The sequence below is a fragment of the Squalius cephalus genome (genome assembly GCF_949319135.1).
Source record: "Squalius cephalus genome assembly, chromosome: 13".
In the NCBI taxonomy this organism is placed as follows: domain Eukaryota; kingdom Metazoa; phylum Chordata; class Actinopteri; order Cypriniformes; family Leuciscidae; genus Squalius; species Squalius cephalus.
In genome coordinates this window covers 16,729,522-16,745,130 of record NC_137134.1, presented here as the reverse complement: position 1 = coordinate 16,745,130, position 15,609 = coordinate 16,729,522, and the positions used below count along the sequence as shown (strand labels likewise).

The window sequence follows — 15,609 nt, the reverse complement described above, 5'->3', positions numbered from 1 at the left end:
ACTCACTTGCAATTTGGCCCAGTAAACCTTTGGGGACAGAGGCATGAGTGGCTGTGTAAGCCACGCAAGCAGGTCCCTCCATTAGCACACTTTTGACCGGCACATGTGTCCACCTTCACCTCACAGTTGGTGCCGGTGTAGCCACTCTCACATGTGCAGCTGTATGTAAGGTTCTGCACACTGCAGTATCCGTGTTGACAGGGGTTGGAGGCACAAGTGTTTGTATTCAGCTCGCAGCGATCACCGCCCCAGCCAGGAAGACAGAAGCAGTGGAAAAGGTTGAAGTGATCGTCACAGATGCCTTCATGCAGGCAGGGGTTGGGTTCACACACCATCTCACCAACACAGCCAGTCTGGACAGGTTTCTCTGATATTTTATTGAACTTCTCTTCCTGCGTACGTGGGAATCTCACCTCGGATGAACTGTAATACGGAAGCACGATTCCACCAATCTCAACATTACTCAGACAACCAATCAGATTCCAGCCAGACTCTCCCAGTCCACCTAGCATGATATCTATTCCCTCTCGGAGGAAGTCTAGATTTCCCGTCACTGAGTCGGATATAGTAGTCTCATTCTTTTCATCTAAGGGGACCATCATCCACTGGGAGCTGTTTGCCCAAGGGTTGGTCATTAACAGCTCTACAACATGCCACTCTCCATCAGCCACTGGCCTTGGGCTGTGCAGGGTTACTGGTGACAAAGATGATGAAGAAAAAGCTCCACTTAAAAGCTCAAGCACCAAAAAGCCATCTCGAATGGATACCGTCACAAAGTCTGTCCCACTCTCCGCATGCAACACTGCTGCATTGTGTTTACGTGTACGGATACTGAAAACGATGCTGGTCAGGTGGCGGGAGATCAGCCCATTCCCGCGGTATACGAGAGTGGTGTTGTCCAGAAAAATCCCGTTTGAAATGCCTGTGTAGAATAAAGGCAGATGTAGTTTACATAACACTTCTAGGATTCAGACTTTTATTCGCAAAACAATCTCAGTTAAAGTCTGCAAGATCTCAGTTCCCAGCTAGTCTCTTTCCCAAGCCTGCAACTTAAAGGGTTAGTTCACCCAAAAAAGTATCCCATAATTTACTCTCCCTCAAGCCACCCTAGGTATATATATGACTTTCTTCTTTCAGCCAAACATAAAGTTATATTAAAAAACTATACTGGCTCTACCAAGCTTAATAATTGGAGTGAATGGTAACACAGATATTGAAGCCAAAAAATTAACATCCATCCATCATAAAAGTAATCCATATGGCTCCAGGGTGTTAATAAAGGCCTCCTAAAGCGAAGCAATGTGTTTTTGTAAGAAAATATCCATGTATATAACTTTAGAAACTATAATCACTGGCTTCCGGTGACGGCCGTACATGAGTCTTGTTCCGGCGGAAGAGTGACCCCTGACACGACGTAGGCATAGCGTAAGCTTAGGTGAGAGAGGACTCCTCTTGTGGTTCAAACAATTAGGGCTGGACAACAAACAAACAGACATAGACTTCTAATTCGTCACTAATAAACTAATATCTCTGATTGTGTTTGGCTGAAAGAAGAAAGTCATATACACCTAGGATGGCTTGAGGGTGAGTAAATTATGGAATCATTTTCATTTTTGGCAAAACTAACCCTTTAAACCTGGAAGGGTATTAATCCAAAAGTCTTCATTTTATCTTAATTCTGTAACCATTCATTTTGTCTAAGTAGTCAAAAATAATTAAATACTGCTAAAATACTGTGTTTTATTACCCTGGAAATCCAGAGTTCTCGCGAGAGCACAAGTTGAATTTACTGCGAGTTTACTCAGGCATCGAGTAATGATGCTCATTAAATATGCCCTTGTATCCGAGCTGCACCAATCACATCGGGTTATCTGATATAGGCGAGCTAAACAGATAACGACAGCGCTGTGACGTCGAAGTCATTAGTAAACATTGCAAGATGGCTATGGATGAACACCATTTGTTTGAAACGACTTTGGCCGCTACAATGAACGAGTTAGACTTGGCTTTTTATCTAAAAGAGGAACAGAAGAAGGCGCTCGAATCGTTCCTTTGCACGTTTTTGCTGTTTTTGCTGTTTTGCCGACCGGATACAGCAAGAGTCTAAATAGCTAAGCGTATGGGGATTATTGTTGTGATTGGTCGTAGTGTTATCCAATTGCATGCAGTGAGATTTTCAAATGCATGCTTGGTGCCGCCCCTCGAGCTGGCCGATTTTCATTTGTCGATGCCAGACCATTAATCTTTCAGATTTAGGTCTGGATTTCCAGGCTAGTGTTTTATACATCTGAGATCACATGTTCCTAAATACTCACATTCATAACCCTGGTTGAGGGCCCGGCACATTGCTTGGGGTGGGCAGGGGGTGAGTTCGCACCAGCTCACCTCTTCACAGCGCTGCCCTGCTGTGTTAGGAGGGCAGTTGCACGTAAAGTCATCCCATAGAGAGAAGCACATGCCACCATTCTGGCAAGGATTTTTCTGGCACGGAAAAACAAAAGTGACAGATACAAAACTGTCATTAAAATTATCCAATGAATTAATTAATTAAATATATGAAATGGTTTAGAAGATGTAAGATCATATAATTCATTTTTAAAAAATTCTCAGGGACTTAAATTAACTGTTGAATAATTTATTGGATTAGTGAATCAAATCAGATCAGATCACAAACATCTTTTGAATCTGTTTTGGATTAATTTCTGACATGGCTAAAGTCTTGACTGTAAACATTTATCCAGTCCAAAGAGGATAACAGAGCTAAATAAGATAAGCAGGTTTGTCTACAAAGCTGCCAGATTTGATGTAAGCTAATCATTGTCCTTTTGCAGTTGAGAGCTCATGACACTTAACATGGTAACTTACAGAGCAAGAGTCATCACTGGTGCAGCCTGCGGTAACATCAACCATGCGGTCGGGTCTGTATGACATTACAGAAGCATCAAGTGGGAAAAACTCAAGCTTCCTCTCATTGAGCTCCAAGTCTTGTAAGCACCCTTTAAAGTAACCACCGAAGGCAGATGACTCTTGTCCATCAACCAGCCCGCCAACATAGAGCACATCTCCAATCTGAACAGAAACAGGTTGAACATCCATTGCTCCGAATTCATGATCTGACTCCTGTAGAGTTATCATACCCTCTTCAATGGTGATGCTGACAAAATGGATCTCTCCATCATTAACCACACTTTCACCAGTAAAAGTCTTCAAGTTATTGAATTGTACTGTCAGTTTTCCCTTTTCCAGCCACATCTGCAAGTACTCAGTGGTGCTGTTGGCAAGCAGCACCAAAAGACCAGACTCCTTCCGTGTACGCAAGAACATGGACAGATAGAGCGTGTCTGATTCCAGTTGGTCATTGATGGTGAAGACAGCATAGCTTGCGGAGTCTTCCAGGCCAAATCTGGCAGTAATATACTCTGTGTGAGGAAGAGAAGACATACAACTCTTAAAGAGTTTCTAGAACGGTTCTTGTTTTACTATTGTAACTTGGCCCTTTAGAGGAAACATTAAGATTCTCCCAAGTTTTATCCTATGATCTTCTACATTTATAGTTTATCAATGCGTCTACACTAGAAGCAACCACGACGTAGCTATGTTGTGCTTTAATTAACAGAAAGGGCATTCGCAACACCACTGTGGATGCTTCCAGTGTAGACATGGTTAATGTGAGGTCAATCCTTGGTGTCCTTACCATCACCACAGTTTTGACCCACATACGGTCTCAGACATCTGCACTGGTAACCTTGCCAAAGGTTAACACACTCTCCATGGTTCTCGCATGGACCAGAAAGGCATCGGTCATGATGGCTGCAGCCTTGCACAACATTCACCGCTGAGCTGCTCAACCAGTCCTCCGGTACCATGAGCTGCGAGTCCACAAACAAGTCCCTCATGCAGCCGATGAATGAGCCGGTGCCTCCTCCCTCATCCAATCCTCCAACAAAGGTGCTTTGTAGAGCTGACTCCAGCTCAAGGGCGCTGGTATCCACTTGGGCTGTTGCACCACAGTTATCTGCATCCTGGCATGGCTCCAGCAGTTGCAACAGAAGGGTACCCTCTCCAAGTACAGCCTCTACTGTGTGCCATTTGCCATCAGATACATCCTGAGGCAGCGTCAGAGTCCAGCTGGTTGTGTCTGTCTGAGGGTCACTTCTAAGATCAAGAAGCAGGTGTGTCTCCTGCAGCTCTAGGCTGAGAATGACCCCTTCGCTACCCCTCTGGAAGAGTACCGTGTTTTCTAGCACTGTGCGAAAGCTTAGTGTGATATTAAAGTATGTTTCTGCACCCAGCAGCGGCGTCTGCAGGTGCAGGAATCCTCCAATTGTCTCAAAGGAGAATACAGTGGGCGTCTGGCAGTAAGAGCCGGTGTAGCCTGGCTGACAAATGCAACCGTAACCATGTACACCTTCGCTCAGGAAGGGCATGCAGGCCGCCCCGTTCTGGCATTCTTGGCCCTCGCAGCCCACCAGGGGCTCGCTACAGTTGAGGCCACCATAGAGGACTCCATCATGGCTTTCAGATGGGCAGATGCACTTGTAGCTGCCCAGAAAGTCCTCACATGTGGCTCCATTTTGACACAGGTTGGTGGTACAAGCAGTAGTATTTTGCTCACACAAGGCACCTGAAATGGGAAAGCCCAGAGTGGAATTCAGTCAAGTTTCTTACAAGTAAACATTTAACAAAGATTGTAGCCCAAGAATGAACTGTTCCCACTGCAATTCTAAAACAAGACCATATTGTTTTTATAAGCGATTATCTTTAAAACTATTTGTTGAATTTGTGGCAATGTCAGAAAACGGTCAATAACTAAAGAATGGCTCATGCGAGGGATAATGTGGGCACGTTTTAGTCAATAATCCCTCAGGAAAACAAATATGTAAAGCTGATTGTATAACCCTCACTCAACTTTATGCCAGTTTGGATGCCAAAGGAGTTTTCTTATTTCTAAAAAGAAGTGCCTGAAATTTTCACTGATTGAGCATTTAGTTATGCATAAGATTAAAATGCCTGGATAAAACATTAAGCAGCTGTGAATAATGTATCTAATGGAAACCATGAACAAACGATCAGTAGCTACACAACCTGATGACCTAAATTTATTGCAAGTTCATCATATGTTCAAACAGAAATAGTTTTCACTAGCCTAATAAAGGACATTGGTTTTTACCCCCCCCCCCCCCCCAACACAACTGATTTCACCACTGAATTCTCACTGAAAATTATTGTACAACCAAAACGAAATTCAAACAACAACAAAACTGTGAAAATTTACCTGAAACAAGCAACAGGACACTCCAAATCCAAACTAAAGCTTCCATGGCATTAGAAGTCTACCAATCATCAGCCACACATCTGTTCAGTCACATTGCTTTTTGATGGATCCATCTATAGCAAAGGCCATCCTAACAGACAGCCGTCAATGTACATTCATTCCTTCAAGAAAAACTGTGTACTGCAACACTAGGCCCCCATCAAAGCCAGCTCCCGGGGGATTAGCCTAATGCAACCTGAGCATCTTACAATGGCGAAGCCCAATTATAGCCTCCGCCTGTGAGTCATGTCCTGAGCTGGTAACAGAGACAAACTCTCTTGTATAATCTAAAAAGTAAAAAATCATTTTACATTTATAAGTTTAGTTGTTTCGACTGGGACTTATCAGAGAGTCAGTAATTTCTGCTGAATGATGTGTTATAAAATTCCTGATTTGGTTTTGATTATGCAAAACAGTCAATTTCTGATGTATAGTTGCATCAACCTCATGATGCTCATAATATACTCATTAAAGGCAATATTTAGCCAGGCATTGAAAGCAATTAGGGTTTATTGATTCTGGTTTTACTTCAGACATCTGTTTTTTACAAAACTTAGAGCCACTAGGGTGACCATATTTGTTGGGACAGTCCTGGATTTTTGACCCTTCTCTTATTGAAACTACTTCTTTAAATCGGTCAGATTTATGAGTATGGTCGAATGACAATTTATCTGTCACAGGGTGTAGAAAATGCACGCAAACAGAACTGTATCAGCTAGCCGCACAAAAGAAAAAAAACAAATGGGTTTATATAAGAAAATGTCCTGAGATAGATTGGTGAGTGGGACTAACACAACCTTCTCTTCTGAATAATAATCAACAGTTTATCCTAATCCTGCTTTTTAACAATGTCACACTTAGTGAATGATGTGTAAAGCAAAAGTTTAAATGGGGCTGTGAGATACCTGAAAATCCAGGTGGACATTTGCAGATGAAGCCGGAAGCATGCCTGGGGTTGTATTGAGAAGGAAACAAGGGCTCTAAGCCATAAAGTGGCTTCCATGAGCGCTCAATGCAAGTGCCTTCATTCAAACAGGGACTGCTGTCACACTCACTGACATCTGTCTCACAGTTACGACCCTCGAACCCTAGTACAGAGCAGATATGAGAGGAAAGCCTATTGATGTTTTGTGTCCTAGTTTGCATAACTTATTTTAAGCCTTTACCATGATTTCTAAAATGAAGAAATGAATGAACATTACAAGTATTGCATGTACATTATAAATACATCTACCAATCATGTACATAACCCTTTTAATAAAAAATAAATACAGAGCCACAATATTAAAGTTTTTTTTTTTTAGTATATTTTAGTCACCTGGCCAGCAAATGCAGGTGTAGTTCCCATTTTCATCCTCACAGGGGGCGTCATTGAGGCAGGGTTGAGACCAGCAGGGAGGAGGTGGGATCTCACAGTGAACACCAGTAAAGTTAGTCTGTGAGCAGTCACAGCGGTAGCTATAAGATTATTTCAAAATAAATATATAGGTTAGTTAATTTAAGTATATAGGTCATTTAATTTCAGGTATACTCATTTTGAGCACATTCACTGAATGATTCAACATAATAAGCATACATTTCAACAATATTATTCTACACAATAATAGAGTGCATGTGGTTTACACCTACTCTGTGTGTAATGAGGGACTAGTTTTATTTATTTATCATTTCATTTACAAATATATTCCTCCTTTTTGAAAATTGATTATTATATTATTAATATTATATTATTTTACAATTATTTATATTTAAAATTATTAATAGTATTCTCCCAAAACATTTACCCCAACATTGAAAAGAAAAGAATGTGATTATATTTTGCATTAAGAAAATGAAACCCATTTTTGGACCATAAAGAGTTTTGCATTGCGGCAATATGAATTGCTCCCAATTCTTATTATAAACTCTTTTTTTTTAAGTCAACATAAAATAAAGGAAGAACAAACACTGCCAACATGTATACACATTATAATGTAAAGTACACATTAAAATGTAAATTATATGTTATATAACATATATATATTGCAGTAGAGAAACAGAAAGTTTAGTATAGTACCTGCATTTTGTGGTGGTATTTAACTGTCATCATTATAATCATCCAAAAATGTTATTGGTACAAAAATAGGCTTACTTTTCTTTATGCAAAATACAATTTCAATTTCTTTCCCTATATGGTATATAAAGGAATTATGGCTATAATTAATTTGAAATATAATTAATTACATGAATTTTAGGGGCATCTAACTGTATTCTATTGGCTCCATCGCACAGTGAGGTTTTGCGTCATCTTCGTCATCAATCAACTGTATGAAATGTCAGATGACCTTCGGAGGTCTGGGGCAGGGTGGGCGCATTAAACGAGTTAATGATTTTATCGCGCTATTTTTTCTCATAACTAATGAATTAATTTAACGTGCAATCGACAGCCCTAGTAGGAATGATTTAAAAAAAAAAGGGGGACAAATTGATTAAAAATGATCAATTATTTCCTGAAATGAGACCTATATATAAAAAAGACCAAAATACTAACATGGAAATGTATTGTACCTATTGATTTCATCCACACACAGAGCTCCATTTTGGCATGGCTGGTCACTGCATTCATCAATGTTCGTTTCACAGCGTTCCCCCTGGAAGCCCGCCAGGCAGGTACACGAGAAGCCGTTGATGTGGTCATGGCAACTGCCGCCGTGGAGACAGGGCTGTGATTGACACTCATCAATCTGAACCTCACAGCTGCTACCTGAAACATCAGAGACAGTGGTGTTGAGTGCAAAGATGCCAATCCGCTTTTTGTCGAGATCTCTGCATGGCTTATTACACATACCATCTGGACAGGCCTCATCCTGGATCAAACAGACTGTAACTGGAAGCTTCCAGTCAGTCTTTAGGGCAATTGATATGCTGCCCACAGCTTTTCCTTAACTTGATCAAAAATGTTTTTAAGCAGATTTGAACCGTGAGGATTAACATCACTTGTTTTAAGATACCAGGTCTTGTTGTCACACGAGGAGGTTGTCAAAATGCTTGTATTCTATTCTCTTGCATTTGGGTTCAAACACCTAGTTCAAAAACCTCATTTTTTGTGACTTCTTACCCAATTAAGAGACAGCATAACCCACTATAGGGTCACTGTACTTGGTAATTTACATTTTGTCAGTGGTCCTTCATAAACAAATGTTGCATTTCAGAGTGCAATATCATCATTCAGCCACAAGATGGCATTGGCTGCATTTGGCACTAGTTGAGACATTCCTCATGTCAGTCTAACAGGTGAGTCGCACATGGTGCATCAGACTCCTTTCACTCACCCGTGTATCCAGGCCTGCAGAGACAGATGTAGTGCCCGATCTTGTCCACACAGGTGGCTCCGTTCCTGCAGGGCCACGACACGCATTCATTTACCTCGATCTCGCAGCGCTTGCCCTGGAATCCCGGCACGCAGAAGCAGGTGGGGCCGTCCCGTCTGCTGCGGCAGATGGCGCGGTTGCGGCAGGGGTTGGGGGAGCAATGGTCCACCTCTTTCTCGCAAGAACTCCCGGTGTAACCCTCTTGACAGATGCATGCATACCCCGGGCTCGTGTCTTGCACTGCCAGACAGCGGACGCTGTCCCCGCACAGCCCCTGAGCGCAGAGCTGGGCACTGGAATGACAGTCCTGCCCCAACAAGCCGGGCTCACATTGGCAAACCAGTTCCCCTGGGTGGGCGCCGGAGGGATGACACGTCGCATTGCCCTGGCAGATGGACAGTTGGCAGAGCGCATTGGAAGATTCACAATGCGTGCTGGGCAGGGCTGGCACAGGAAACTGACACTGGCATAGGAAGTCAGACGGGGCTTCCCTGCACTCTGCCCTGTTTTGGCAAGGTTTCTCCAGGCAGAGCGTTGAGGTCTTGAGAAGTGTTAAACCTACAAGGATTTACAAGAAGAAGAAAAAAACACTTTAACATTCATTGAAAAGTTGTCTGCTTCCCTAATGTACATTGAATGAAATGTGAATGCTGTTACACTCTTAAAAATAAATGTTCCAAAATGGGGGTTTCACAGCTGTGCCATAGAAGAACCAGTTTGGCTACTTTTTTCTTAGTGTGAAAACATCTTAATAATCTAAAGAACCTTTTTCAACTATAAAGTGGTTCTTTGTGCATGGGTGTTAAATGTTCTTTATGGAACCACTGATGCTAATAAAGAACCTTTATTTTTAAAGGTAGGGTAGGCAGTTTTTTTTATTTTTATTATACTGGTTGAAACTTTCTTCACATCTTGATAGCAATGAATAATAGAAGTTGTCTAAATATTAAAACATGTACATATATCTTCTGTGGAATTCTCAGGACCAAATTTTTTTCCGTCCAATCATTGCATTCGGTCCGGTCAACTTATGTATTTGCATACCTCCGCGCACCTGCTTGCGCAGACATCACACGTCATCAACGCGTTGCGTATAAGGCTATGCAGAGTTGTAGACATACAGCCACCGAGCGCCACACAGCAGCCACCTTTATAGTTCCTCCTGAACCAAAACAACAAGCTTATGCTGCGTTCACGCTATGTCGTAACCGTAATTACGAGATGGAAACCCGTGACGTTCTTCTTGGAGCTGTCCACGTCCAAAGACACGGATCTATGCGTTTCTGTGTCAACACTCAATGCCGTAAATGAAACTGCAGCAGTCAGGTGGTACAAGTAAGAGCTCTGTAAGTTGTTTATGTTCATTATGTTATGTGCTCGCCATCTCTCATCCTGTGATGCTTTTGTTTGCTCCCAATGCTCCATGCTGTGCGTGTTCATGTGTTTTGGAGGAGGCGTGGCTGTTTCAAAGCTAGCTTGCTATTACTAGCCTCTCCGAAATTGCCAACCCTACCTTTAAGAGTGTACAGCAGCTTTGGAAAAGTTAATTTGCACACTTCCCCTTTAAAATTCTTGAACATTCTTCCAAATATCACATCCTGAATTTTTGTCTTCAACTAAAGTATACTTTTATTCTTACATTTTATTTTACATAAAGAACTGGGTGATAAAATTGTTAATTTTGCAGCATAAAAAAACCCAACCATTTGAGATTTTAAAGGTAGCCAATATTTATTGCTTTACGCGAGTGTACTGTATGTTATGAGGATAAAGTTGGATATTATAACTGACTTTATATAGAGAGATGGCAATAATACAGTTTATATTTTGCCGTTATATAAACAACCACACAGCTGAGATTTGCTATACAGTATAATAATTTGCCTTACTTTAGTTTGCCAAATGCTTTGCCTTTCAAAATACACTCCATTACTCACACATGTGCTTAGCCGCTCACTACAAAGTTTCATTCTTGTCTAGTGTCAGAAGTATACTTTCGGCTTAATAGGATGTGTGACACTGGCATGCTAGCTGAGTCATGGTCAGTTAGCAAATACACTGTCAAATTGACATTTACTGTTGTTCAAATACAGCATGTATCAATTCATGACTCATAGCTGTTTTATACAACACCACATTTATCCTAAAGCATCATACTTTCAAATTAGCCTACATCAATTAGTAAGAAGGCTATTTTTTGAATTCTTGCTTTCACATAGCAATAACAGTAAGCTAATTCATTATTATGAATCCATTCTTGTCTTTACATGGTTGTTTTCGATAAAGGTGTCACTTTAAAGCTCAACAAGATTTCAGGATTCTAGTACTGTAGTTGCATATATTGTGCCGCACTGTCCTTGTATAATGCCCTTCAAACAGATAACATATGGCCAACAAGCCTGAAACAAAAGGCCAATAAGCATTAGATGAATTGGCTAATGAGCCAACTGGGCTTCAGAGCCAATCAAACATCAGGTGATGAAGCCTTGTGCCTGCATTGTGCTTGACCCATCCTAAAATAGTTACTAAGAACCACTCTGGTTATGGTGATTCTTCCATTGGGATTTGCGCAGAGAATTAATAATCACACGTGCCTAATGATTGTTAATATCCATACTGGAGTGCTGCAAACAGAGGTACAATTCTTGCACGTCTGTAGGAGAAATCCCCTAAATTGAACATCTTTGTCCATGCAGCCATGTTAGAATCGTGTTGATGATCTTGTGCTGTGTTGTGTATCTGCGATTGTGAATATGAGCTTTGAGCACCCCTAATCAGATCATGCGGTTTATGTGACTACATGGGATTAACCTGTTAGTCCCATCTACTAAGGATAGCTGTTGTTGCCGGACCCCTTTAATGAGAGCTGATCATTGCTTGTATACGAACAGAAGCCAAACCTGAGAAAGCGCTTTAACTTGATGCAGTCAGTTCATCTGTTTGTATGATAAAACTAGCACCTGTGGCAGGGTGCAAGACAGCCCCTCTCTGAAAAAGGGGGTCACTGAAAAAGTTTGTGTGGTCTTAAAAGTGTGTATCCTTTTTACATAATATTTGTTGTATTTTAATATACACATTTTCACAGCATTTCTGTCGCCAAAAAGTTTGATAACAAGTTAGCCAGAATCCTCTAAATAGATTGCTTGCTAAAGGAATTATCAAACCGTACACTAACAAAACACAAGTTCTGTCATTATCTCATTGTTATCAATTTGCGTTCAATGTAGACTATACCTTGAATGTAATGTTAGTCACTTTTCCCCGTAACAATTGCATTCAGGGAATACATTTGATCAGTTTATGCATTCCCTAATGCGAACCCATAACATGGCCGTTGCAAGCGGCATGCTCTACTATTTGAGCTAATTAGTGCTAATTAGTAAGTTTACAGGACAACAATGTACTAAAAACGAAACCTTTTTCTTTGCGTTTTTTTCATGTAGCCTACAGACGACAAAGTTGTCAAAACAATCCCGTTTGCACAGAATAAACTGATTAAAATCGCTGTATTCTGCTGCCAGGCCAGTAGTTGGCGACGTCACTTTGTAAAGAAAGTGTCCGGTTTATTGTGGGCAAAGCCTGAAATGCAGAGTGATGTTATCAAAATCATTGATCCGTATTGGCGGAAGTGAGAGATTGTACGTTTTGAATGCTTAGATATTCTAAATAGGGCTGTATGGTTAATCGCAATGAAACCACACACGATTTGGCAAAGGCTGCGATTATTTTATGCGCAGTGTGTAAGTGCAGTGCGGCTGATCGGTAGTAAATGCTGCTCCATCTGAACGCCAGAGGGCGCTCTCACGCAGACATGAAGTATGATATCATTCCAGGAAATCTCTATCGGGCATCATCACTTTGATTGATTAAACATGACTAATAAACACACAACTGCCTTATTCTGTGTAAGAAGCCACATCAAAGGATGCTCAACTGTTGTTATGAAGTGAGTTTGGAGTAAAAGCATGTTATTAATATGTCTTTTGGCGGGCAAGAGGTTCATTAATGCTTTTCATGTTTGGAAAGATGTTTGACACGTGTTGCTTTTTCAAATGCACATTATAAGTGACTCAAACTAACTGCTTTCAGATTTGTGGAGCGTTTACTTCTGCTGTCCGTCACTGACAAGCTGCGCATAACAAATAATCGCAGCATTCGCGATTTCATAATCACGATAAGCCAAGTCGGTTTAAGTGCGATTTCATCTAAATTGCGATTAATCGTGCAGCTAATTTTGTCATTGTTTTGGAGCACACTAGCTTATAGATAACATTAAGGCTAATATAGAGTCAAAACACTTTAATTTTGATTTCATGTGGCCTTCAACATCGAAAAAATGTACACACTTCAGCTTAAAGTGTCAGTTTGTGCATATACCTGACTGGTCAAATCTACACAATGTAGGGCCTGCACAGCTTTAGATAAAGCGCATACATAAAAGCCTCCTCCATCCTGTATTCAGCTGGTCATTCTCAGAAATGCCAGAGGAAACAATGCTCTGTTATCTATCCAAAAAACGGCTTAACCTCTGTCAGCCCTATTCACGGCGCTCACTGGGCAAGGACGTTCGCAAACTTTGGAGTCTCAACAAAGCATCAAATTATGTCCCCATAGCAACCAATTCCACACTTCCAGCTTTCCTTTTGCAGGGGTTGCTATGGTAACCGGCAATAGACATAAGTCAGTCATTTAGGGGGGTGTCTAGAAACCCCATTCAAACCCTGCAGTCTGCAATGTTTTTTTTTATTACAGACTGTGCATTGAGACAAAGGCTAATAGCGCAAGCAATCATGAGCGTAATTTGGCAATGTCGTTATCAGGATTGCCACACACTTACATTCAGGGGGTCCAGAGAGGAAATTTGCTGTAGGTTTATTGCATCAAAAAGTCCTTAGGATTTAAAAAGCTGTGTAACTTTTAAGCATGTTAGACTCAAATTTCTATATCAAACGTCTATATTTTAAGTTGTTGGCCAGCTGGTTTTGGGATCAAAATTGGCCGTTTTGCATGGGGGATTTTTGTAAAATCAGCTTATTGGAAGTCTAGACCAGCACTCAACTTGAGCCCACACGTATTATCCCAAAACACAAGGATGTCAAACCATATGTTCATTTAAACAGAGCTCTATAATCCTCCTAACATACAGTTTAAAGTATCAAACTCAAATGTTTTACAAATGGTAAAAATGCAAACATTTAAATGCCCAGGCCTTTTTTGTGTGTGCATATGATGAAAGCAAATCACAATCCTTTTAAATGTACCAGAATCTAGAAAATGAAAAGCACAGCTCTGTTTCTAAGTGTCTTTGATGCACAGCCTTTTATGTCCTTAAGTGCCACTGCGGCTGATGCGTCCAGGGTTACGATTCCTCTGACCACACTCATGCGGAGCCGTATCAAAGCAAACTGGAACAATATTAAGCCACTATAGTCTTTTTCATCCATATAAGAAGACAATTAGACACACACACACAAAAGTATTAACCATCATTAAGTGTTTAGAAGACTTTCTACACGTTTAAATACAAATACTAGTATGTAAAAAAACACCATGTTGTTTAATTATTTAGAAAATGTAGTAGGCCAACTAAAATTAGTTGCAGGACAAGGTTTTAGTATCTCATATAAGTAAATCTTTGCTCTTTGACACTAGAACATTCAACAAGTGGACTAAGAATGACGTCATTACTGCATAAAAGCAACAGACTGGAGTACTTACTTTCTGTCCACTGCAGAAGAAGAAACAAGACACACACAACTAATCTGAGCCACATCGAACCCAAAACCGTAAGATCCATATCCATAGTTAGATGTCATTGTGATAGTAGGCAAGCTGACATGATCACGGTGTGTTCCTCAAGCATCCTCTAGTGTGTGTGTGTGTGTGTGTGTCTGTTTGAGGCTCTCTGAGTCTTAGCATGCTCTCATTCACATACGCACCAATGAGGAGCAACTCTCTGTATCCTCAATACAAAGAGGCCTCTGGGGATTGGTGAAGACTTGAACAGAGACAGAGGCCATCAGGCATGCTGTCTGAATATTAATCAGCAGGTGATGATTACATTGGATATTAAATACGCGACGGCAGACAAAATGCTACTACGCAGTACTTTTAACCCTCTTGCAATCAAGGCCTTCCATACTTCAGTCTAATGACTTCTTTAAAAAAGCACTTAAGGTTAATTTAATGCAAAATAGACCATGCCCTCTGCCGGGATTCATGGGTAAGAAAGTAGCCTACACTGCCTTCCGGTTAGTGTTTAAACACCCAACTCATTTGACTTCCAAGCCATGAACTGCAAAGTGATTTTTGTTGTTGTTGTTGAATCTGTCATTTAAATACTTTTGTGGTTTGTAACACAATTTTCAAATTTTTTTATATCTCTTTTTTTTGTGTGTGAAAGAATGGTGGGACTATAAAATAATAATAATTGAATATTAAGAAAAATAGAAAAAAATGATGGAGATAATTTTTGAATTGTTGAAAAAAATTATAAACAGGCAATTCATTTAATAACAAGAATAAATTAAAAATCACATTGGAGTTCTACACTTCCATAGGTCACTCCTAAAAAGTAAATAAACATAATAACATGCATACTACATTATATAGGCTTCATTTGCTTATGATACATTAGAATACATCTCCAGTTTAAATGTTAAATAGATAAATATTAGAAAAATTAATGAATCGAAAAATAAAAGAAAATCGCTAAAGCTAAGGAAAATGTCAAACAAAATGTAAACAGACCACATAACACTAAAATAGCTGCTGCAAATAAGTTTGTATTCTCGTGAAATTGATTCATTTTTGAGTATCTTATTTCTTATTTCGCAAACATACTTGCTGTGGACAAGGGCGTAAACGCAAAAAACATGTAACGTTAGGATTCGCGCCTTTACACCATCAACTAATCATGCAACAAATGGCAAGTCAAGTCATGAG

The 15,609-nt window shown here is 40.4% G+C and overlaps 1 protein-coding gene across 1 annotated transcript in view; it reads right to left on the bottom strand.

Moving 5' to 3' along the window:
* The window catches only part of crb1 (crumbs cell polarity complex component 1), a 28,286-nt gene extending 13,742 nt beyond the window's left edge, over positions 1-14,544 (bottom strand). Inside the window, exons 1-9 of the mRNA XM_079890023.1 lie at positions 14,383-14,544; positions 8,626-9,222; positions 7,862-8,057; positions 6,633-6,772; positions 6,220-6,402; positions 3,695-4,624; positions 2,866-3,419; positions 2,316-2,481; positions 7-922 (exon numbers count right to left, since the gene is read on the bottom strand). Coding sequence (XP_079746149.1) covers positions 7-922; positions 2,316-2,481; positions 2,866-3,419; positions 3,695-4,624; positions 6,220-6,402; positions 6,633-6,772; positions 7,862-8,057; positions 8,626-9,222; positions 14,383-14,467 — 3,767 coding nt within the window. The 5' untranslated portion in view covers positions 14,468-14,544. The remainder of the gene's footprint in view (positions 1-6; positions 923-2,315; positions 2,482-2,865; positions 3,420-3,694; positions 4,625-6,219; positions 6,403-6,632; positions 6,773-7,861; positions 8,058-8,625; positions 9,223-14,382) is intronic.
* Positions 14,545-15,609: the final 1,065 nt, after the last annotated feature.